At 37.8% G+C, this 25,772-nt stretch overlaps 1 protein-coding gene across 12 annotated transcripts in view; it reads right to left on the bottom strand.

Annotated features, from left to right (window-relative positions):
* Nucleotides 1-25,772, bottom strand: part of LOC100062286 (zinc finger protein 345) — a 40,712-nt gene that overhangs the window by 7,663 nt on the left and 7,277 nt on the right. For 5 of the 12 annotated variants that reach the window (XM_023651291.2, XM_023651294.2, XM_023651293.2 and 2 more), the window contains 3 exons: nt 24,823-24,892; nt 23,405-23,531; nt 23,026-23,124 (listed from right to left, as the gene is read on the bottom strand). In XM_023651291.2, coding sequence (XP_023507059.1) covers nt 23,026-23,124; nt 23,405-23,531; nt 24,823-24,831 — 235 coding nt within the window. In that variant the 5' untranslated portion in view covers nt 24,832-24,892. Of the gene's footprint in view, nt 1-20,423; nt 20,587-23,025; nt 23,125-23,404; nt 23,532-24,551; nt 24,697-24,822; nt 24,893-25,772 lie in introns of those variants that run through there. The other 7 variants (XM_070224183.1, XM_070224186.1, XM_070224184.1 and 4 more) reach the window with 4 other exon arrangements.

Here is a 25,772-nt window from a genome sequence, read left to right as displayed (position 1 = left end):
CAAACTGGGAAAAAAATATTTACGAAGGTGCAATATCCCTAATACATAAAGTTTCTAAAAATAGATGAAAGAAAAAGACTACCAACATTATATAAAAATGGACTAGAGAAACGGACAGTTGATAAAAAATGTAAATGGCTTTTCACCAAATGAAAGTATACTCAACTTTTTAAGATAAACGCAAATTAAAACTCCAGAAAGGTGACGATATGGAGAACATGGAGGATATAGAGAAACTGGAACTCTCATACATTGCTGATGGGAATGTAAAATGGTACAGGTGCTTTGGAAAACAGTTTTGCAGTTCCTCAAAAGGTTAATATAGAGTTGCCATATTATACAGCAATTTCACTCCTAGTTATATACCCAACAGAAATGTCCAAAATAACCCCAAATCCCTCTCATGATATATGCCCAATAGAATTGAAAATGTGTCCATATAAAAACTTGTAAACAATGTTCACAACATTACTATTCATAATAAGCAAAAAGTAGAAACAACTCAAATGTCCATTAACTGATGAATGGATAAATAAATTGTGGTATGTCCATACAATGAAATATTTGGCCACAAAAAGAAATACTGATACATGCTACAACATGTGTAAGCTTTGAAAACAATATGCTTAGTGAAAGAAGCCAGTCACAAAAGAGCACATATTATATAATTCCATTTATATGAGTTGTCCAGAATGGGCAAATCTATAGAGACAGAAAGATTAGTAGTTGCACAGGGCGGGGCGTTGGAGGAAAATAAGAAACGGCTTTTACTGGATATTGCGTTTCGTGTTGGGGTGATGAAAATGTTCTAAAATTGACAGTGGTGGTAGCTATACAAGACTATGAATATACTAAAAGTCATCAATTTGTCTACTATAAATGGGTGAATTGTATGGTATGTGAATTGTCTTAATAAAGCAGTTTAAAAAAGTTACACTGAGGTGCTATTTCTCACCTCTTACAATACTGAATTTCCAAATGTGACATCAAAGTCTGTTGGCAAGGCTGAAGGAAACTGGTACTCTCATACACTGCCAGTATGAATATGAATGAATACCAACCCTATGAAAGGGAATGTGGCAATATTTAGCACAATTAGATATGTTTTGGTCTAGCAACATGACTTATGTGAAATCTATCCCAAAATGGCACTAGGAAAATTTCAAAAATTCTCATGCATAAGGTTTTCACTGAAGCACAATTTTGTTACAGCAAAAAATAAAAAATAACCCAACTGTCCACTTGTGGGGGGCTGGTTGAGTAATTCATAGTATATCCACATCATGGAGTACTATGCAACAGTTTAAAAAGGGAATATACTTTTATATTAATATGGAGTGCTGTTTAAAATACATTGTTAATTGTAAAAAGATATAGACAAAAGTACGTATACTTATGCTTTTCATCTTAGGATGGAGAGGAAGTATGGATATATAATACACATTTGCCATTATTTTTAAAAGGCAGGGATGACCCCATAGTTACAGAGTGGGGAAGGAATAGGTGGAGGGGGCAGGGATAGAAGTCAGACTTCTTTCAACATAACTTGCCTTCTAGATTTGACTTTGGAGCTAAATAAATATTTTATGTAATTAGAAAGCAAAATTAAATTATAAGAAAGCATAGCTTAAAAATTGAAAACACTGAATAAAAAAATCCAGCATCTACAATTGGTGGCATACCCATAACAGGAAACTATTTCACATAACTTCCAAATACAGTAATTTGACTGAGATACACACTACATGGGGGAAAAAAAAGAACTGCCAAAGTAATTATCTCAAACTGTTTTGATTATCATATTGTTGGTGGTAGTGCTGATCTTCTTACTTTACAGGGATGTGTGTATGATGTGGGATAAAATAAGTGTGATGTTCTATCACTCTTAGTGCCATGACAACTGGGACTCCTGGCATGAGAGAAAATAGATGCAGATGTAAGATTTTAAAAAGTTAAATAAAAAGCCTGCAGTTCAGAATTTAAATTGGACGTATTGGTATGAATTCATACTATAGTTTATCTTTTATTTTAATTCATACATTTTATTTCTCAGAGGACTTTTAGGCTTACCAAAAAACTGAACAAAGTCCAGAAAGGTCCCACATGTCCCCTTTCCTTGCCCGCCCCCCCCCATTTTCTGTTATGATTACTACCCTAATGTCTCGCATTGGTATGGTACATTTGTTACAGTTGATGAAACCATATTGAAACATTATTACTACTAAAGTCAACAGTTTACATTAGGGTTCACTCTTTGTGTTACAAAGTTCTATGGGTTTTGCCAAATGCATAATGTCATGTATTCACCATTACAGTATCATACAGAATAGTTTACCTAAAACTCCCCTGTACCCCACCTAGTCATTCCTCCTCGCTCCCCAAATCCTGGCAAGCACTGATGGTTTTACTGAGTCTATCATTTGCCTTTTGCAGAATGTCATACAGCTGGACTCATAAAGTTTGTAGACTTTTCAAACTGTCTTCCTTCACTTAGCAATATGCTGAGTATTTAAGGTTCCCTCATGTCTTTTCATGGCTTGATAGCTTATTTCTTGTCACTGCTGAATAATATTCCATGGTATGGATGTACCACATTTTATTTCTCCATTCACTGACTGAAGGACATCTTGGTTGCTTCCAAGTTTTGGCAATTATGAACAAAGCTTCTAGAAACATTTGTGTACAGATTTCTGTGTAGACAAAAGTTTTCCATTTATTTGGGCAGATATCTAGGAGCACAACTGCTGGATCAAGTAGTAAAACTATGTTTAGTTTTGTAATAAACTGTTAAACTGTCTGCCAAAGTGGCTGTACCATTTTGCATTCCCACCAGCGATAAAAGAGAGTTCATGTTACCCCACATATTTTACAGCATTTGGAGCTGTCAGCGTTTCCGATTTTAGTCCTTCTAATAGATGTGTAGTTAAATCTCATGGTGTTTTATTTTCCAATCCCCTAATGACATATGATGCTGAGCATCTTTTCATATACTTATTTCCCATCAGGTTACATTCTCTGGGGAGGTATCTGTACAGATCACTTGCCCACTTTTAAATTGGGTTGTTTTCTCATGTTCAGTTTTAAGAATTCTCTGTATATTTTGGATATAAGTCCTTTATGAGATATTTGTTTTGCAAAGATTCTTTTTACTGGAAATTCAATTTTATTTTACTTTAATTTTTTTGGTGAGGAAGATCAGCCCTGAGCTAACATCTGTTAACAATCTTCCTCTTTTTGCTTGAGGAAGATTGTCCCTGAGCTAACATGTGTGCCAGTCTTCCTCTATTTTGTATGTAGGACACTGCCACAGCATAGCCTGACGAGCAGTGTGTAGGTCCATACACAGGATCTGAACCCACAAAGCCCAGGCTGCTGAAGAGGAGTGTGTGAATTTAACCACTGTGCCACTGGGCTGGCCCCTATTTTATTTTTTATTGCAGTAACATTGGTTTATAAAATCATAAATTTCAGGCATACATCATGATATTTAGATTTTTGTGTAGATTACATCATGTTCACCACCCAAAGACTAATTAAAATCCATCGCCATACACATGTGCCTAATTACCCCTTTTGCCCTCCTTCTTCCCCTCTTCCTCTCTGGTAGCCACCAATCCAATCTCTGTTTCTATGTGTGTGTTTGCTGTTGTTGTTATCTTCTACTTATAAGTGAGAACATACGATATTTGACTTTCTCCATATGACTTATTTCCCTTAGCATAATACCCTCAAGGTGCATCCATGTTGTCAGAATGGCCAGATTTCATCCTTTTATATGGCTGAGTAGTATTCCATTGTGTATATATACACATCTTGTTTATCCATTTGTCCCTTGATGGACACTTAGGTTGTTTCCAAGTCTTGGCTGTTGTGAATAATTCTGCAGTGAACATAGGGGTGCATGTATCTTTATGCATTCGTGTTTCATGTTTGGATAAATACCCAGCAGTGAAACAGATGGATCACATGGTGGTTCGATTCTTAATTTTCTGAGGACTCTCCATACTGTTTTCCATAGTGGCTGCACCAGTTTGCACTCGCATAGTGTTGTATGAGAGTTCCCTTTTCTCCACATCCTCTCCACACTTGTTTCCTGTCATGTTAATTATAGCCATTCTGACAGGCATAAGATGATATCTCACTGTCGTTTTGATTTGCATTTCCCTGATAATTAGTGATGGTGAAAATCTTTTCATGTGCCTGTTTGCTATCTGTATATCTTCTTTGGAGAAATGTCCCTTCAGATCTTTTGCCCATTTTTTAATTGGGCTGTTAGTTTTTTTTGTTGTGGAGACATATGAGTTCTTCATATATTTTGGATATTAACTCCTTATCATACATATGGTTTGCAAATACCTTCTCCCCATTGTTAGGCTGTCTTTTCATTTTGTTGATGGTTTCCTTTGCTGTGCGGAAGCTTTTTAGTTTGATGTACTCCCATTTGTTTATTTTTTCTTTTGTTTCCCTCATCCAGTCAGACATAGTACTTGAAAATATGCTGCTAAGACTGATGTTGAAGAGTGTACTGCCTCAGTTTTCTTCTAGAAGATTCATGGTTTCAGGTCTTACATTCAAGTCTTTAATCCATTTTGAGTTAATTTTTGTGTATGGAGAAAGATAATGGTCTACTTTTATTCTTTTTCTTGTGGCTGTCCAGTTTTCCCAACACCATTCATTGAAGAGACTTTCCCTTCTCCATTGTATGTTCCTGGGGCCCTTGTCAAAAATTAGCTGTTCACAGGTTTATTTCTGGGCTCTCAGTTCTGTTCCATTGATCTATGAGTTTGTTTTTGTGCTAGTGCCATGCTGTTTTCATTACCATAGCTTTGTAGTATATTTTGAAATCAGGGAGTGTGATACTTCCAGCTTTGTTATATTTTCTCAGGATTCCTTTGGCTATTCAGGGTCTTTTGCTTTTTCACATAAATTCTAGGACTATTTCTTTTATTTCTGTGGGAAAAGTCATTGGAACTTTGATAGGGATTGTATTGAATCTGTAGATTGCTTGAGGAAGTACGGACATTTTAACTATGTTAATTCTTCCAATCCAAGAGCATGGAATATCTTTCCCTTTCTTTGTGTCTTCTTCAATCTGTTTCAACAATGTTCTATAGTTTTCAGTATACAGGTCTTTCACTTCTTTGCTTAAATTTATTCCTAGGTATTTTATCCTTTTGTTGCAATTGTAAATGGGATTGTATTCTTAGTTTCTCTTTCTGCTACTTTGTTGTTAGTGTATAGAAACACAACTGATTTTTATGTTGATTTTTTATCTTGCAATTTTACCATATTCATTTATTATTTTTAAAAGATTTTTGGTGGATTCTTTAGGGTTTTCTATACATTAAATCACATCATCTGCAAATAGTGACAGTTTCACTTTTTCCTTTCCAATTTGGATCCTTTTTATTTCTTTTTCTTGCCTAACTGCTCTGGCTAGGACTTCCAACACTATGTATGTTAAGTAAGAGTGGTGAGAGTGGGCACCCTTGTCTGGCTCCTGTTCTTAGAGGGATAGCTTTCAGTTTTTCTCCATTGAGAATGATATTAGCTGTGGGTTTGTCATATATGTCATTCAGAGGTTTTATCATAAATGGATGCTGTATCTTCTCATTGCTTTCTCTGCATCTATTGAGATGATGATGTGGTTTTTATTCTTCATTTTGTTAATGTGGTGTATCATGTTGATGATTTGTGGATGTTGAACCATCCCTGGAATAAATCCCACTTAATCATGGTGTGTGATCTTTTAAATGTATTGTTGTATTTGATTTGCTACTATTTTGTTGAGGATTTTTGCATTGATGTTCACTAGTGACACTGGCCTGTAATTTTCCTTTTTTGCATTGTCCTTGTCTGGTTTTGGTATCAGGGTAATGTTGGCTTTGTAGAATGAGTTGGGAAGCTTCTCCACCTCTTCAATTTTTTTAAGCGTTTGAGAAAGATAGGTATTATGTCTTCTTTGAATGTTTGGTAGAATTCCCCATGGACGTTGTCTGGTCCTGGACTTTTATTTTTTGGGGGGTTTTTGATTACTGTTTCAGTCTCCTTACTGGTGATTGGTCTATTTAATTCTCTATTTCTTCTTGATTGTTTTGGAAGGTCATATGATTCTAAGAATTTATCCATTTCTCCTAGATTATGCAATTTGTTGGCATATAGCTTTTCACAGTATTCTCCTATAGTCTTTGGTATTTCTGAGGTGTCATAATTTCTTCTCTTTCATTTCTGATTTTATTTATTTGAGCCTTCTCTCTTTTTTTCTTGGTGAATCTAGCTAAGGTTTATCAATTTTGTTTATCTTTTCAAAGAACCAGCTCTTGGATTCATTGATTTTTTTTCCTATTTTTTTAGCCTCTATTTTATTTATTTCTGCTCTGATTTTGATTTCCTTCCTTCTACTGATTTTGGGATTTGTTTGTTCTTTTTCTAGTTCTTTGAGGTGTACTGTTAGATTATTTGAGATTTTTCTTGTTTGTTGAGGTAGGTCTGTATTGCTATAAACTTCTCTCTTAAAACTGCTTTTGCTGTATCCTATAAATTCTGGCATGTCATATTTTCATTTGTCTCTAGGAATCTTTTGATTTCTCCTTTGATTTCTTCATTGACCCAATTGTTGTTCAGTAGCATATTGTTTAATCTCCACATATTTGTGGCTTTTCTAAGTCTCTTCCTGTAGTTGATTTCTGGTTTCATACAGTGTGGTCAGAAAAGATGCTTGGTATTATTTCAATCTTCTTAAATTTACTGAGACTTGTTTTGTGGCCAAATATGTGATCTATCCTGGAAAATGTTCCATGTGCTTTTGAAAAGAATGTGTATTCTGTAGTTTTTGGATGGAATGTTCTGTATATATCTACTAAGTCCATCTGGTCTAATGTGTCATTTAAGCCCAATGTTTCCTTATTGATCATCTGTTTGAATGATCTATCCATTGGTGTAAGTGAAGTGTTAAAGTCCCCTACCATTATTATGTTACTGTCTATTTCTCCTTTTATGTCTGTTAATAATTGCTTTATATACTTAGGTGCTCCTGTGTTGGGTGCATAGATATTTGCAAGACTCATATCCTCTTGTTGGATTGTTCCCTTTATCACTATGTAGTGACCTTCTTTGTCTCGTTACAGTTTTTGTTTTAAAGTCTATTTTACCTCATTTAAGTATTGCTTTCTTTTCATTGCCATTTGCAGGGAGTATCTTTTTCCATCCCTTCACTTTGAATTTGTGAGTACCTTCAAGTCTGAAGTGTGTCTCATGTATGCAGCATAAATATGGGTCTTGTTTTTTAATCCAATCAGCCACTTTATGCCTTTTGATTGAAGCATTTATTCCATTGACATTTAAAGTGGCTATTGATAAGAATGTACTTGTTGATATTTTCTTACTTTTTCTCTGGGTGTTTTAGTAGTTCTTCTCTATTCATTTCTTCTTCTCTTGCTCTCTTCCCTTGTGGTCTGATGGCTTTCTTTAGTATTATTTTGGGTTCCTTTCTCTTATTTTTTTTGTGTATTTATTACAGGGTTCTGGTTTGTGATTACCATGAGGTTCATATATAATAACCTACATTTATAGCAATCTATATTAAGTTGATGGTCTCTTTTGTTTGACCTCTTGCTAAAAGCTCTACTCTTTTACTCACCTCCTCCCACATTTTATCTTCTTGCTATCATACCTAACCTCTTTTGTGTGTGTGTGTGTGTTTCTATTGCCCTCTTATCAGAGAAACAGATAATTTCAGTACTTTTGTCTTTTGACCTTCATATTAGCTGCATAGGTGATTAATCTGCTACCTTTACTGTAGAGTTGCCTTTACCAGTGATTTTATTTGGTGGTGGGGGGGGGGGGTGGTTAGGGACAATTTTCTCATTCCCTAGTGGTCTTCTTTTTTCCACTTAAATAAGTCCCTTTAGCATTTCTGGTAAGGCTAGTTTCTTGGTGATAAACTCGTTTAGTTTTTGCTTGTCTGGGAAACTCTTTATATGTCTTTCCATTCTGAATGATAACCTTGCTGTGTAGAGTAATCTTGGCTGTACGTTTCTTCCTTTCAGTACTTTAAATATATTGTGCCACACCCTTCTGGCCTATAAGGTTTCTGCTGAGAAGGCAGCTGATAGCCTTATAGGGTTTCCTTTGTATGTAACTTGTTTCCTCTCTCTTGCAGCTTTTAGGATTCTCTCTTTATCTTTGATTCTTGACAACTTAATTATACTGTGTCATGGTGTGGGCCTCTTTGGGTTTATCTTATTTAGTGCTGTGTTTCCTGTATCTAGACATCTGTTTCCTTCCTCAGGTTAGGAAAGTTTTCAGCTATTATTTCTTCAAGTAGATTCTCCCTTTGTCTCTCTCTTTTCCTTCTGGGATGCCTATAATGCAGATGTTAGTGCACTTGATGTCCCAGAGTTCCCTTAGACTCTCTTTGTTCTTTTAAATTCTTTTTTCTTTTATCTATTCAGCTTGGGTCATTTCCTCTAGTCTTTCATCCAGCTCACTGATCCATTCTTCTGTATTATCTACTCCACTATTGAGTCCCTCTAGTGAATTTTTCACTTGCAGTACTGAATTCTTCATTTCTAATTGGTTCTTTTTATATTTTCCAATTCTTTGTTGAAGTTTTCACTGAGTTCATCCATTCATCTCCCAGGATCAGTGAGCAACCTTATGACTATTAGTTTGTACTCTCTGTCAGGTAGATTGTTTATCTGTTTTGTTTTTTAGTAGTTTTGTCCTGTTCCCTTACTTGGAATGTACTCCTTTGTCTCCTCATATTGCCTCTTTTTCTGTGCTTATACCTATGTATTAAGGTAGGTAAGCAACACCTCCCAATCTTGGACAGGTGGCCTTAGTAAGACATGCCTTATGAGGCCCAGCAGTCTGCTTCCTCTCATCATCAGTTCCAAATATTCCAGGAGTGTCCCCTGTGTGGGTCTTTCCGTTGTGGCAGGGTTGCACTTGTTGTAGGTGCCTGGGGAGGTTAGGCTGTTCCCCTGGCCAGCTGGTTGAAATGTTCAGCTGCATGTAGCTGCTATGGTCCCTTTAGTCACTTTATCAGGCATGGGGAGCCCCAGCACAGTTGGCAGCAAGGTCTAATAGCATATTTCTATTGCAGTTTTTCTATTAAGTGAGTAGGCCCCCAGAGTGGCTGCTTGCTAGGCTCAGGGGCTTACAATTGCTGTAGGCCTCCAGCCTGTAAGGCCTTTGTCAGCTCTCTCAGGATTGCAGCTGGGTGGGGCCAGCCTCAGGCATGGGAGCACCCAATTGTTTCAGGTTTTGGAAGGTGGGGCCAATCCTCTATGTGGCTGTTTGAGAAACACAAGTCTGCTGCAGCTGCCAAGCCCCACCACCTGCAGGGCCACACACCTCATCAACCCAGTCCTGCCCCATGCGCATACCCCAACCCAGTGAAGCAGACCATGTTACCCTGCTGCAGAGGCCACACACATTCCATCAACACAGGCCTGTCTCTCATGCATGCCCTGTCCCACAGAGTCGGACCCACTTGCTTAGCTGTAGAGGTTCCAGGAACCCTGGCTATGTGGGTCCACAAGTTGCCCAAGGGCTTGCTGTTGTGCGGGGTCAGTCCCTAGGGCAGGCTGCCTGCCCAGGCTGAGCTGGTTTAAATCAATGCTCTGGTGAGTGGGGCAGACCCCTGGTCTACCAGGCCAGGGGAAGAACTTCAATAGCATCTGCCAGCACCTGTGTCAGCATGCCTGAACTGGGTCACAATAATAGCTGCCACCAATATCTCAGTCCTTGGGGAAGTGGTCCCAGCCTGGTGAGGTCTCACCTCTCACTGAGATGTGCACAAAGCCTATCAAGTGAGTCTCTTTTCACCAAATGACTGTGCTCCTTTCTTTCTGGTGATTTTACATTGCTTTCTGAAATGGGTTAATTTGGGCATGGGCCCTTTAAGAGCAGGCTTTTTATCCCCTTATGTCTGTTGGTTTTTCTGGGGTTGTTCCCTATTGTAGTTAATAGCCAGATATTATGACACTTGTCTTGGTTGTGCTGAGTCCAAAAGCTGCTTATTGTGGTAATGCTCCCCAGCTCAGATCCCTCTCTCCTCCAGGGAAGGCTTCATACCTTAGGATTGCTCCTGGCCAGCCATGAAGTGCTGCACCTAAAAGATGGTATTTCTCTCTCCAGAAAGGAATTTCTGCCTCTTCCACCTCAGTGTGCACTGCCCCTTGTCATGGGGGTTCTTTTTTGTGTGTGAGATGAAGATTGGCCCTGAGCTAACATCTGTGGCTATCTTCCTCTATTTTGTATGTGGGATGCTGCCACAGCATGACTTGATGACCAGTGTGTAGGTCTGCACCAGGGATTGGAACTCACAAACCTCAGGCTGCTGAAGCGGAGTGTTCAAACTTAACCACTACACCACTGGGCGAGATGCATGGGAGTTTCTTTTTTCCAGTTTTCAGTTCTCTCTCAGGGGTAATTGTTCCAAGAGTAGTTGTAAATTTGTTGCGTCCACAGGAGGAGGTGAGTTCAGTGTTCCCCTGCGCCACCATCTTCTCACTGGATCTGTTTTATAAAGATTTTTCTTGGGGCTGGCCCCGTGGCTGAGTGGTTAAGTTTGCGTGCTCAGCTTTGGTGGCCTGGGGTTTTGCCAGTGCAGATCCTGGGCATGGACATGGCACTGCTCATCAAACCATGCTGAGGGGGCAGCCCACATACCACAACTAGAAGGACCCACAACTAAAAATACACAACTATGTACCAGGGGGCTTTGGGGAGAAAAAGGAAAAATAAAATCTTTAAAAAAAAAAATTTTCCCCCCAACCTGTCGCTTTTCTTTTCATTCTCATAACTGTCTTTCACACAGCAGAAGTTCTTAATTTTAACGAAGATGAACTTTTAACTATTTTTGTTCATGATTATGCTTTTTGTGTTTTTGGTGTTCTATAGAAAAACCATTCCCAACCAAAGGTTACCTAGATTTTCTTCTCTGTTAACTTCTAGGAGTTCTGTAATTTTGCATTTTACATTAAGACAACAACCAATTTTGAGTTAATTTCTGTGCAAGGTGTAAGGTCAGTGTCCAGATTCTTTCTTTTTTTCATACGTGGATGTCCAGTTGTTCCAGCAATGTTTGTTGAAAAGACTATCCTTTCTCCATTGGATTACCTTCGCTCACTTGTCAAAGATTAGTTGAGTATATCTCTGTGAGTTTATTTCTGGGATCTCTATTTAATTCCACTGATGTGTTTACTCTTTCAACAATACCAATTGTCTTGATTACTGTAGTTTTATAGGAAGGCTTGAAGTCAGGTAGTTTTGAAATCAGGAAGTCGGAGCCCTACAGTTTTGCACTTATCTTTTTTCTATCCTTTTACTTCCAATATATTTGTGTCTTTGGCTATAAGGTCAGTCTCTTATAGACAGTATACAGTTTGATTATATTTTTATCCATTCTGCCAATCTCTGTCCTTTGGAGAGCTTGGCCAATCTGTGTTTGGAGAGTTTAATCTCTTTATATTTAAAGTAATTACTGATAAGAAGAGACTTATTTCTGATACTTGGCTGTTTTCTATATGCATTATAGTTTTCTTGTCCCTCATTTCCTGCTTTACTGTTGCCATCTTGTTCTTTTCGTTTCTTTTAGAGAAATCAGAGAAATGTTTAAATTTGTTTCTCATTTCCTTTTGTGTATATCCTTTAGCTATTTTCTTTGTGGTTACCCAGGAGAATGCGTTTAACATCCTCAAGTTATAACACTCTAATGTGAATTTATACCAGCTTAATTTCAATAACATATGAAAACTAGACTTCTTTACATCTCAGTCCCCACCCTCTTTGATTGTTGATGTCACAAAATTTCATCTTCATACATCTTGTGCCCCAAAACATACACTAATAATCCTTTTAAATGCATTAGGCTCTTAAATTATGTAGAATACAAGATTTGGAGTTACAAATCAAAGTTACAATACTACTAGCTTTTAGACTATTTTTTTTTCTTTAACTGTATTAGTCTCTTAAATCATACAGAAAACAAAAAGTGCAGTTACAATAATACTAGCTTTTATAATTGCCCACATATTTACCTTTATTGAGTTTTGTATTTCTCCATACAGCTTCATTACTGTTTAGTGTCCTTCCATTTCACCTTGCAGGACTCCCTTAAGGATTTCTTGCAGAGCAGGTATAGTGGTCACAAGCTCACTCAGCTTTTACTTGAAAATGTCTTATTAACTTCTCCCTCACTTTTAAAGGAGAGTTTTGTCAGATATAGGATTCTTGGTTGACAGCTGTTATCTTCTAGCACTCTGCCCACTGCCTTCTGACCTCTAAAGTTTCTGATGAGAAATCTGATAATCTTATTGAGGATCCCTTGTGTGTAATGATTTGCTCCTTTCTTGCTGCTTTCAAGACTCTCTCTTTGTCCTTGGTTTTTTAAAGTTTGACTATAATGCATCTTGGTGTGGGTCTCTTTGAGTTTGTTCTACTTACAGTTTGGTGAGCTTCTTGTATGTTTACATTTATGTCTCCTAGCAAATTTGGGAACTTTTCAGCCATTACTTCTTCAAATATTCTGTCTCTTTCTCTTCTCCTTCTACAACTCTCACAATGCATATATTTGGCCGCCTGGTGGTGTCCCACAGGTCCTTTAGGGTCTGTTCATTTTCTGTGAATCTTTTTCTTTCTGTTACTCAGAGTCAATAATTTCCATTGGCCTATCTTCAAGTTGGCTGATTCTTGTGCCCTGCTCAAATCTCTTTGAATCCCTCTGGTGAATTTTTCATTTGAGTTATTGTACTTTTCAGCTCTAGAATTTCTTCTTGGTTTCTTTTTAGGTTTTCTAATTCTTCATGGATATTTCCATTTTGTTCATATATCATTTTCTTGTCTTTCTCCACATCTTCCTTTAATTGTTTGAGCATCTTTAAGACAGGTGTTCTAAAGTCTTTGTCTAGTATAATCAGGTTTCAGGAACAGTTTCTGTTGATTTATCTTTTTTCTTTTGAATGGGCCATACTTTTCTGTTTCTTTATGTTTTCTGACTTTTTTGTTGAACACTGGACATTGGAATCTAATAGTGTGGTAACTGGAAATCAGATTCTCACCCTTCCCCAGGGTTTGCTGATTTTTGCTACTGTTTTCATTGTTGTGGGCTGTGTCTGTATTAAGGATCAGCCTAAGGTGGAAACTTAAGGTCCTCTCAGGTCTTTTCTGAGCTCTTCTCTGGGCATGCACGGTCACTTTCTAATTTTCCCCCTATATGCAGTCATTTTTGAATGTCCCTAATCTTTAATTTCTGGTTCCCAAAATGGGAAAAACACAAAAATGAATGTGAGGAAAAAGAGAGCACTGGCCCTTTAATTCCCCTGGAAAGCACTTCAGCCTTAAGGGGAAGGGCTTGCAGCAATCAGGGAAAGTCCAACAACAACGGCCACTCCCTCTCTGCACCTCTGTGACCAACACCAGCAATCAGCAATCAGAGCACAGATCCCAATATTTGGAAGCTAGGGTTCTTTTTGTACACTCTGGCTCTCCCAAGATGTGTGCAAGCTGCTCCAAGAACATGTGCACAGCTGCCTATCATGTGGCTGGGGGATGAACAGTTGCTACTGTGCTAAGAACAGAAATTAACCACAATTTACCATCCAAGTCTTCCCCTGGAAGCTGAAAGATTCCCAAAATAGTTATATCAGATTCTGCCAGTGCGATTGTTATCTAGGTGGGGAGACAGATTCCTGAGGCTTCCTACTCTGCCAACTTCCCAGGATCCTCTCTGTAGGGTTTTTTTTCCCCCATAGATATTCTTTTTCTAGTTGAGGAAGTTTCCTTCTATTACTAGTTTGCTGAAAGGTTTCATCATGAATAGGTGTTCAGTTTGTAAAATTCTATTTCTGCATCTATTGATATGATCATATGCTTTTTCTTCTTTAGTGTGTTAACATGATGGATTACATTAACTGATTTTCAAATAATGAACCAGCCTTGCATAAGTGGAATGAATTCCATCTGGTCATGGTGTAGAATTCTTTTAAAACATTGTTGAATTTCACTTTTGTTGGAGGATTTTTCCATCTACATTCATGAGAGATATTTGTCTGTAGTTTTCCCCTTTTCTTTTTTTTTTAAAGATTGGCACCTGAGCTAACAACTGTTGCCAATCTTTTTTTTTTTTTTTTTTTGCTTTGTCTCCCCTAATCTCCCCTGGTACACAGTTGTATATCTTAGTTGTGAGTCCTTCTAGTTGTGGCATGTGGGACACTGCCTCAACGTGGCCTGACGAGCGGTGCCACGTCCAGGCCCAGGATCTGAACCAGCAAAACCCTGGGCTGCTGCAGCAGAGCGTGCAAACTTAACCACTTGGCCATGGGGCCAGCCCCTGTAGTTTTCCTTTCTTGTAATACCTGTGTTAGATAATGCTGGCCTCATAAAATGAGTCAGCAAGTGTTCCCTCTATTTCTATTTTCTGGAACAGAGTGCAGAGAATTGGTATCATTTGTTCCTTAAATGTCTGGTATACTTCAGCTGTGAGACAATATGGGCCTGCTGCGTTCTGTTTTGGAAGATAATTAATCATTGACTCAATTTCTCTAATAGATCTAGGCATCTTTTGGTAATCTATTTCTCCTTGCGTGAGTTTTGGTAGATTGTGCCTTTTAAGGAATTGGTCCATCTCATCTAAGTTATCAAATTTGTGGGCTAAGAGTTGTTCACTACATTCATTTATTATCTTTCTAATGTCCATGGGATCAGTAAGGATAGCCCCTCTTTCATTTCTGATATTAGTAACTTCCTCTCTCCCATACATTTTTTTTTTAGTTAGCTCTACTAGTGGATTATTAATATTATTGATCTTTTCAAAGAACTTTCTTTTGATTTCATTGATTTTATCTAATCTTTTCCTGTTTTCAATTTCAGTGCCTTCTTCTCTAATGTTAGTTATTTCTTTTCCTTTGCTTACTTGCAATATAATTTGCTTTTCTTTTTTAGTTTCCTACAGTGGAAGCTTACATCATTGATTTTAAATCTTTCTTCTTTTCTAATATGCATTTAATGCTGTAAATTTCCCTCTAAGCATTGCTTTCACAGCATCCCACAAATTTTGATGTTGTATTTTCACTTTCCTTTCATTTAAAATATTTTTTTATTTCTCTTGAGACTTCTTCTGGGATCCATGTTATTTAGAAGTGTGTTGTTTAATCTCTTAGTATTGGGGGATTTTCCAGCTGTCTGTTATTAATTTCTAGTTTAATTCTATTACGATCTGAGAGGATTGTTTGTATGACTTCTGTTCTTTTAAACTTGTTAAGGTGGGCTTTATGACCCACAATGAGGTCTATCTTGGTGAATGTTCCATGTGAGATTGAGAAGAATGTCTATCTGCTTTTGTTAGATGAAGTGCGCTAGAGATGTCAATTAGATCCACTTGATTGGTGATGCTGTTTAACTGAACTATATCCTTACTGATTTTCTGCCTGTTAGATCTGTCAATCACTGATGAGTGGTGTTGAAGGGTCCAACTATAATAAGTGCATTAATCAATCTATTTCTCTTTGAAGCCAAAAAAAATCTGTTTTTGCTCGATGTATTTTGACACTTTGTTATTAATCACATAAACATTAAAGATTATTACATTTTCTTAGAGAACTGACCGCTTCATCATTACATAATTCCTCTCTTATCCCAGATAATTTTTCCTCGCTCTGAAGTGTGCTTTGTCTGAAATTAATATAGTTACTCCAGCTTCCTCTTGATTTGTATAAGCATAGTACATCTTTTGCCATCCCTTTATTTTTAATCTATGTGTGTCTTCATATTCATAATCGGTTTCTTGGTGAAAACATATAGTTTTGGGTTTTTTTTTAATCGACATTGACAGGCTCTTTTGTTCAACTGGTATATTTAGACTATTCACATTTAAATTGATTATTGATATAGTTGGATTAATTATCTACCATATTTATAACTATTTTCTATTTGTTAACCTTGTTCTTTGTTTTGTTTTGCTTTTGTCTTCCACTCTTACATCCTCCCTGGTTTTACTTGAGTATTTTATCATTCAATTTTTCTCTCCTGTCTTAGCATATCAATTCTAGAGTTTTCAATATATATTTACAACCAAACCAAGTCCACTTTCAAATAACAATACACTGCTTCACAGATAGTGCAGGTACCTTTTAATAGCATTCCTCATTCTTCCTTCTGTACCTTACAACACTGCATTCATTCATTTCACTTATACATAAGGTATTAATTATCAAATATATTGTTGCTACTATTATTTTGAACAAAGTGTTATTTGATTGAGTTAGAAAAATAAAATATTTTATTTCACCTTCATTTATTTCTTGTCTATTACTCTCTGTCCATGTATATCCAAGGTTCTGAGTTATATCATTTTCCTTCTCCCTGAAGAAATTTCAACATTTCTTGCAAGGCAGGTCTACCAGCAACAAATTTCTTTAGTTTTTGTTTTCTGAGAAAGTCTTTATTTCTCCTTCACTTTTGAAGGATAATTTTGATGGATACAGAATTTTAGATTGGTGGGTTTTTTTCTTTTAATACTTCAAATATTTCATTCTACTCTCTTCTTGCTTGCTTGGTTTCTGAATAAGTCTGATGTAATTCTTGTCCTTGTTCCTCTGGAGGTAAAGTGTTTTCCCCCCCATGGCTTCTTTCAAGATTTTGTCTTTGACTTTTTCTGTTTGAAGATGGTATACATAGGTGCAATGGACTGAATGAATATCCTCCCAAAATTCACGTTGAAATCCCAAACTCTGATGTGACTGTACTACTAGGAGGGGCCTTTGGATGTAAGTAGGTCATGAGAATGGAACCCTCATAAATGGGATTAGTGCCCCTGTCAAAGGAATCCCGGAGAACTCTCCAGCAGTTCCCAGACAGTGCAATAAACCAAGAAAAATAAACTTCAGAAAGGAAGAAAAAAATCCATCATTATTCAAAGATGATATGATTTAGCCCTTAGAAAATCCCAAAAAAAGTATAGATAAATTAATAAGAGAATTAAATGAGGTTTTGGGATATAAAATATATATGCAAATATAATTTCTATTCCCTTATCCATGTGACAAATGAAAAAAGAAATGGAATAGAAAATTTTAAAAAAATAAATACCATTTATAATAGCATAAAAATAAATATTATCTAGGAATAAATCTAAAAGATGTAAAAGACCTGCATGGAGAATAATTTAAATCCTTAACAAGAAACATAAATAAAGCCTACATGTATGGAAAGAGATACAATGTTTATGAAACATTATTGAGAGAACATATGAAAACATTATTCAGAAACACATTGAGAAAACTCAGTATTGTAAACATGTGAATTCTCTCCCACAATGATTTGTAGATTCAATGCAATCTTAATAAAATCCTAACACATTTAAGGGGAGATGGCTGTCAAGCTAATTAGAAGAACACAGGACCACGAAGTCATGACATTCTTAAAGAAAAAGGAGAAGGTAAGAATATTTTCTCTGCTAGGTAGCAGGATGCATCAAAAGTACAGATAATTACAACAATGTGGCATTAGCACATGGCTAAAATATGGAAAGTCCAGAAACATGCCCACATAAAAATGAAAATTAGGGGCCGGCCCCACAGCCAAGTGGTTAAGTTTGTGTGCTCTGCTTTGGTGCCCCGGGGTTTCACTGGTTCAGATCCTGGGTGCGGACATGGCACCGCTTGTCAGGCCATGCTGAGGTGGCGTCCTACATAGCACAGCCAGAGGCACTCACAACTAGAACATACAACTATGTACTGGGGGAATTTGGGGAGAAAAAGCAGGAAAAAAAAAAAAAGAAGATTGGCAACAGTTGTTAACTCAGGTGCGAATCTTTAAAGAAAATAAAATGAAAATTATATTTGATAGAAGCAGCACTTTAGATCAGTGGGGAGAAAATGGACTTTACAATTAATCTTGCCAAGACAACTACAAAAAACTGGACGCCTATTTCAAACACCATGAGAGAAATCAACATTAGGTGAAATAAAAACCTAAATGTGAAAGGCAAAATTAAAATGCTTTTATAAAATTATAATGATGTAGAATATATTCATGCATTCAAGGTAAAGAAGGATTATTTTTTTAATAAGTCACAAAAAATATCCATCATAAAGGAAAAGATTGATAAATTCCACCGCATAAAATTCAGAACTTTTATTTGTCAAAAGAGTCTAGAAAAATTGAGTGGGAGAAGATATTTGAAAGATAAATATAATTAAGAAGGGACCAGTATGTATAACATAAAGAATCCATCCAGTCAGTAAGAGAAAGATTAACAACCCAATAGAAAAATAACCCAAAAACTTGAACAGAAATCTACAAAAGTTCAAATAGCCAATAAATATATTAAAAAGAGCCCAAACTCATTAGTAATAAGGGAGATGGAAATAAAACTTCAATGAGACACAAATACACATCCACTAGGATTGGCAAAAATTTAAAAAATCTGACAATATTATGTGTGGTCAAGAACGTGGAGCAACCAGATTCTCATACACTGTCAAGAGGAATGTACACATTGGGACATTACTTTGGAAGACAGTTTGGCATTATCTAGTAAAATCAAAGATACACATACCTTCTGACACAGCAGTTTTACCTCTATGTAGATATCCCTACATAGGTTATATGTATATCCCACGCTCAGGTATATGAGTAAATATGTCTCATGACATTTATGGCATCATTATTTATAACAGTCAAAATCAGAAATGACCCAAATTTTAACCAAGAGTAGTCTGAGAATTAAAAATCAAGAGTTAATTTTGGTATATTCAAACAATGGAATTCTTACAAAAATGAATGAACTAGAGCTACCAATACGGATGACTCTCACAAATGTAACACTGAGTGAAAGAAGCAAGACACAAAAGAATACATAAGAATACATACAAAGCCATTCATCTAAAATCCTAAGCAAAAAAAAATTAAATAACACTATTTAGAAATATATACATAGGTAATAAATACATACATTCATAGTGTGTTTCTGGAGTGCTGGTAATGTTCTATTTCTTGTCATGGTTTCATCAAACTGTACATATTTTATGTACTTGTATGTATATTTCACTATGAAGATAAATTTTTAAAAATCATGTGGTTGGTACAGTTTTCTCATTCTAAATGTTAGTAATACTCTCTAAATGAAAATTCTCTAAGTAAAAACCCTGGACTCTCCTACTGCTCTCTGTAGAGTCCAGAGCAAACTTGGCACCTGATGCTTGTATTCCTCTCCTTTAGCTGATAAGTTGGCCCAGTGTGGTAGCAGAACAAGAAGTGAAGAGATGGCAATCCACACAAAGAATTCGACTAAGACAGAACCAGACTGTTGAAGAAGTCTGGCATAAATTGGGGATTGGAGAGGTTATTCTACGTCTAAAGTATGAAATGTGTTGCGATCTAATAAAAAACAAAGCATTTTCTTGGGCATGCCATAAAACTGTCAGGGGAAGAGGAGAAAAGGCGCTTAGCAATGGCTATAACTGCAACTAAAAGGAAAGAAACTGCGAGGAGAGAAAGTATAGATAATTCAAGGCTATGAAGGAGACCGGAGTAACGGAGCAGAAAATGTGACATCAAGCACAACTTTTTTTTCAATATGGAAGACATTACAACATGTGGGTTGAAGTCATGGTACAAGAATAAGGTAGCTGGAAAGTTAGGAAGTAGCCCTGAGAGAGAGTGTCTGACAGAGATTTGGGTACTGGTAATTTAAAGGTTTTATGTATCACTTACGACAGTGAGTAAGTGAAGGAATTTGGAGGAGAAAGACCACTTGAAATGAGGTTAAGGAATCGAGATGTATTATTATAAGGATGTTGAAGTCACCAACAATGGTGACAGATGTAGTGGAGGGGAAAAAGTCAGTGGCCAAGTGTTTTGATGTTCAATCTATTCAAGGAGAAGGAATTGGCAGACAACAGGACAAGAAGGCACAGTGGGTGGTTCAGTCTTTGAAGTGCTCTAAAGGAGCTAAGGGCTTTGATGAGGCAAAATAAGGGATTGTGGGGGAAGACAAAACAACCACTATCAAGTGCTCCAAGGGAAAGCTGTATATCTATGGCCCAGCTAAGTGTTCACTTTAAGCCAAAAGGTGAAAGGAATATACAAAGAGCCTGATGATAAGGGAGGATATTTCTTAGAGAGTTTCAAACAGCGTGGTGGAATGGCATTGGGTGTTAGGAAAAGGTGTGGAATTAAGTCCGATTAGGAGATATGTATACAGATTTGTATGATGATAAGAGTTCAGCGATGACTGGTGTCCTAGAAGCCTGGACTTCTGGGCTTGAGTGAGGTAATCAAAGATGTAGGACAAATTGGGCTTAGTCTTAAATAATCTCTTAGGGGAAGGTGGATAATTTTGCTAATGGCAATTGGTTGCTTAAGACAGTTCTAGTGGTAAGACACCACCACGTTAGTACAGGAAGTGATCTTACCTCTTGTAAATTCTGCTGAGCAGTGCTGAGGACTGTCAGGGGCAGATCTCATCAAAAGCATGTGAGGTTTTGAAGGCTCACATAAAGCAGGAGCACACAGGGCTCAGCAGATCTCCTCTACCGACAGCAATGTGCAGTGTTGCAGCCAAAGAAGTGAGTCTTACTAGGGAAAGGATTATAGAATCATAGCTTGGAAATTACTGTAAGAAAACCTAATGGGTTATTATTGAGAGTGGGGTCAGGAAAGACTTCTCAGGATGTAACGATATGTAGGTTAGACCTGAAGAAGCATTGCAGTTAGTCAGGGGAGTAGGGTACGCAGCCAGGGCGAATGCCAAAGGCGGAAGGGCACAGATACCAGATACACAGATACTAGAGGTGTCTGAGGTAATGAACGAAGTCTACTGTGGCTAAGGTCAGGGTGTAGAGGCCTGCAGAAGACAGATAATGCAAGGCCTTCCAGTTTGCATTTTATCATGCAATCTGGTTTATACTTTTAAAAAACATTCTTCTGTCTGTTGTGTAAAGACTAGTTAGAAGGCTACTGTAGTAGCCAGATGAGAAATACTATGGGATGTGGCGAGAGCACACAGAATCAAGAGATATTCAGTTAGGAGAAGAATCAGCAGGAAGGATCTGATTGCTGGGCAGTCACAGCAGAGAGTGGCCCCTACGATGTCGTCTAGCTTTCTGACTGGAGCTGTTCTACCAGCTTCTATTTTGAAATCTTCAGTCCATACTTCAAAATGCAGCAGACATGCAATTTTCCCATTTCTAGTAATTTTTATTCCATAAAAATTATCTCTTATTGAGAGCTTAATGTAATGTACTTGCATTTAGTATTCCAAATCTTCTCAACAATCTTATCACTTGAGTGTGTTTTTCCTTTTAAACTATGAGGAAATGAGGGGGCTCAAGTCTGGTAAAGTAATTTCCTTAAGACAAAAGCTGGAGCTGAAACTCTGGTCTATGTAACTCCCATTCTTCTGATCATACCTTATGCTACATTATCTCCCATTTTCCTCTCTTCTCTTCTATCTGAACTAATCTACAGCTTTCTTTTCCCTCATTACCAAAGCCAATGCTCAATTCTCAGTCCCCAACTTACTCACGTTCTCAGATATGAAAGACCCTGCCCTTCTTAAATAACTTTTTCAACTTGGCTTCTGAGATATCACATTTTCTTTATTTTCCTACTAGCTCACTGGCTATTCCTTCTCATCTCCTTTGCTGGACCTTCTCCTTTTTTCTGGCCAAATTGCAGATACATTAGAGTCCTTCTCTTTTCTAACTACTCTAACTTCATAAATGATTTCTTCCAAGCCTAAGGTTTAAATACTATTTACATTATTTCTTCCTAGGTCATTTCGTTATTGCTTCCCATTTCTAACAGATATCTCTAAAGTATCATGTCCAAAACACAACTCTTGAACACTTGTCTTCCCTAACCAACAAAAGGATATCCAGTTGCTCAGGCATAAATATAAGAAGTTGTCCTGGATTTCTCTTTTTTCATATACCACTTCCAATTAATCAGCAAGAGGCTCTACCTATAAAATCTGATCAGAATCTGACCCCTTCACGACACCTTCACTTCTACTGCCCTCATCCAAGCCACCATTATCTCTAATCTGGACTAAAAAAATGGCTTTCCAACTGGTTTTCCTGCTTCACTCTTGCTCTCAGTTTAATTTCTATACAGTATCCAGAGTGTTCTTCAAAAAGAACAAGTTTCAGCACATCACTCCGCTGCTGGAAATCATCCAACCATCCCATCACACTTTAACTGTAACACCAATGCTTCATCACAGCCTACAAGTCCCGCGTGATCTAGCCTCACCGCCCCTCTGACCTCATTTTCAACTACTTCTGTTCTCTCTCTCTCACCCTAGCCACACTTGTTTATCTGCTGATCCTCATAAGCATCTAACTCATTCCTACCTCAGTCCCCTTGCAATTGCTAGTCCCTCTGCCTTAAATGCTCTTCTCCCAGAATCTGTATGGCTTACTCCAGCACTTTATTCATAGCTTTCCCCCCATGTCAGCACCTCAGAGAGCCATCCTTGACCACCCTCTCTATAAGAACACCTCCACAAACTCATCCTTTATTCTCTATGCCTTTTGTTTTGCTTCGTAACATTTACCACTCCTTGTATATTCCTATTTGTTACTATCTCTTCTGCCAGGAAAGATCAACAGGATAGGGAACTTTTCATGTTCACTACTACATTCTCAATACTGAGAATATAGAGGGCATTTAAAAAATATCTGTTGGATAAAGACTCTTATACAGGTTTCAATGGATCAAAAATATAGGTAAAATGGTTATCACTGGAAAAGAAGGAGGGCTATTCCCTGTCCGAAAATACAAGGGAAAATGAAAGAAAAGCAGGGAAGTGGTAAATGGGGTGAAGAAGAGGCTTCCTTTGGTCACTGATACTAAACCAGTTCTGCCCCCCATGGCTCAGGCTTTTACCCCACAGGCCTTGGTTAGGTCTTTGTGGAGAACTTTCCAGCTAATAACTCAAAGGCGTGGCCAATTTATTAAGCAATTTGACTCTACCCATAATGGCCTCCACTTGCCTGACCATCTCTTACTCACCTGAGCTCTGACTTCTTGCCACATCCTGCACAACCTTCCAGGGCTCTTTCCCTTGCTCCAATAAGGACAGCATGTCTGCCTTAGAACTGGAAAATCCTGCTGACAGGAATGGAAATGGATATGGTTGCGCTCTGCTTATCCAGAATTAAAACTGAGTTGATTTTCCATCAAGCTAGAAGGTCAACTACAGAGAGGTTCAGAGGAAGGATAACTGACCAATAGAGGAGATAAAGTTACCCAGTGGAGCTGTGCACTTTAAAGTCTATAAGGCACAATTAATTTATTTGGGACTAGTGGTCTGAAATTCAGCTAGGCAATTGAAACATTTCCCAAATTTCACAAAAACTGCAGTCGAATGATTGGGAGCAGACGAACTTACCGAGTGAGACCAGGTTGCTGTAGTTCTCCAGCATCACATCTCTGTACAGATCCTTCTGTTCCGAGTCCAGGCACGCCCACTCCTCCTGAGAGAAGTCCACAGCCACATCCCTGAACAACACCAACCTCTGAAACGGCAAAATAAAGCAATATTTTTCAGAAGTTATGAGAGGAGGAGAGAAGTATTACATAAAGCGGCCAAAACAGTGAGCAAATACGTTGAAGCTGGAAGCTTGCAATGTGGGGAGGTAATGGAAAGGAAGTGAGTGTGACAAATGCAGAGCACCTGAAGAGTTCCTGACCATTCCTATTACTCTATCACAGCCTCTTGAGAACAGCTATGGGAATGAACAAAAGGCAAGTGAGTGGAGTGTTCTGATTAAATGAAGTAATGCGTGTAAGCAAATTCTCATGTAAATTCTCAACTTCAAAATTTCAATTTTTCAATTCTTAATTTCAAAAAAAAATCATGCAAATTCTCAAATCAATTACAAGTTCCTTCCTCCTCTTTTCTCTTGAAAGAATTGAAAACAACAGAAGGAAAGGAAGAGAAGGAAGAAGGCAGGAATGGAAAGACGGAGGGAGAAAAAAGAAAGAAAAAATAAACCTAACGGGCACATTGCAAAATATCTTTTAAAATGTTTATCTTAGAAAAAGAAAAAAAGATCTACATACAATTTAAGAATTTCTTTCCAAGTCAAGTCTCAGAATAATTTAGCAATAATATTCTTCCACATCCTGGGAAATCCTTTCATGGACATCATTTTTATAGTCTACATAATGTTCCATAGTCTGATCCTAATCACTCTCTTACTTTGTGGTGGTTTGTACTCCTCCTCATAATGTCCTTCACGATTCTGTTTCTAAAATTCTCAACCATTTAATCATCTAGCTAATCATGCTACCACTCATCATTGCTCACTGCACACTTCTGATTATTCTGAGCAAGAGAAAGCTGATGAAAAGATGAGCCACACTCACATGGATGTGGCCGTTGACCTACACATACTATTCAAATTCAAAATAGACCTTGTCATTGGTATTCATCTCTGAGGTATTCCCTGACATGATCCTCTATCCCTCTGTTCTCAATCCTGCATTTGATCACATTTCCAATCTTAAATACTTCACAGAGCAGGAGATCTCACCACATTCTGATGCTAATACCGATTTCCATCTTAATCAACCAGAAAATTCAGGTCAATGAGGAAGATCAAATTTTTCACGTGTAGTTCCATCTCATCAAACCACATTATGACAGGAGAGGTTCTACTCTTTCCACAAACACATTTCCTAGAAAGGGAGTGAGAAGGAGAGTAGATACTTGGGGAGGGAGAGTGTGTGGAGATAAGCATATTGAATATTCATATCCTAGAAAACAAGACTACTTGATGAGAGGAAAAGGAAACACCAACTCACATGGGGCATGGCTTAGAACTGCAACTTTTGAGTCTTCCTCCGGCTTCTTCTCGTGGAGAAATGCAGAGTCCTGGGAAGAAACGGCAAACCATGAGAACAGGCCTATTTCTAAACAGCTAAGTTAAGATAAATATTTCCTCCCCTTTTCATGGCACCTGTTCACTTCCATATCCCAACATATATTCTGAGAAGATTTGCAGGTCTAAACAATCTCATCCCTTCCCAAATCCCAAAAACACAGATGTAGAAGAATTCCTTCAAGCTAAAGCAGTCCCCAATCCCTGTGATGTTGTTGGGGTTCTCTGACCTAGTCTGAGTGGTTCATCTTTCATGGCCTAGGGGACCCTGATTCAAATTTATCCACGCAGGACCCACCTCAAGGACACTGATGGGGCCCTCAGGCCTGGAAATGATCTGTACCCATGTAGGCCAATTCCTGGTACAAATGTTTCCCATAGCTAAGATCTGCCTCTTTCCCCTGGGCCCAACACACTAAACACCTCAGGTGCTTTCCTGGCTCATTCCCACACTCCAGGTGCAAGAAGAATTGTGAGTCCAAAGCACAGGCTTCACCCAGGCCACATGAAGTCACACAAGACTCATCAAGTCACCAAGGAATAAGTCCAAAGCATCCTCTAACAGAAAATAACTGCCCATTGTATTGAATCATAGCCTCACCTGAATTCAGGAATTCTGGAGGCAGCATCTCCCAGTTATCCTGCCTAATATCGTTTTGCCTCTAAATGTAAGGCTGGGGATGACTTGAGAAAGTGGCTGTACAACACATAATTTCCATAGAGCACACACTATGTGCCGGACGCTTTATACACATTAACTCTTACTTGATCAGCAAATAGGTCTGTGAATTTAACCACCACTACCAGCATTCTCTGCCCCCACCAGCTATAGCATCTTCCTCCTATTTGTTTCTTCTTATAACAGTTTTATTG

Source organism: Equus caballus, chromosome 10 (genome assembly GCF_041296265.1).
Source record: "Equus caballus isolate H_3958 breed thoroughbred chromosome 10, TB-T2T, whole genome shotgun sequence".
Classification (NCBI taxonomy): domain Eukaryota; kingdom Metazoa; phylum Chordata; class Mammalia; order Perissodactyla; family Equidae; genus Equus; species Equus caballus.
The sequence above is the reverse complement of the archived record's forward strand: the minus strand, read 5'-3'. Positions and strand labels throughout refer to the sequence as shown.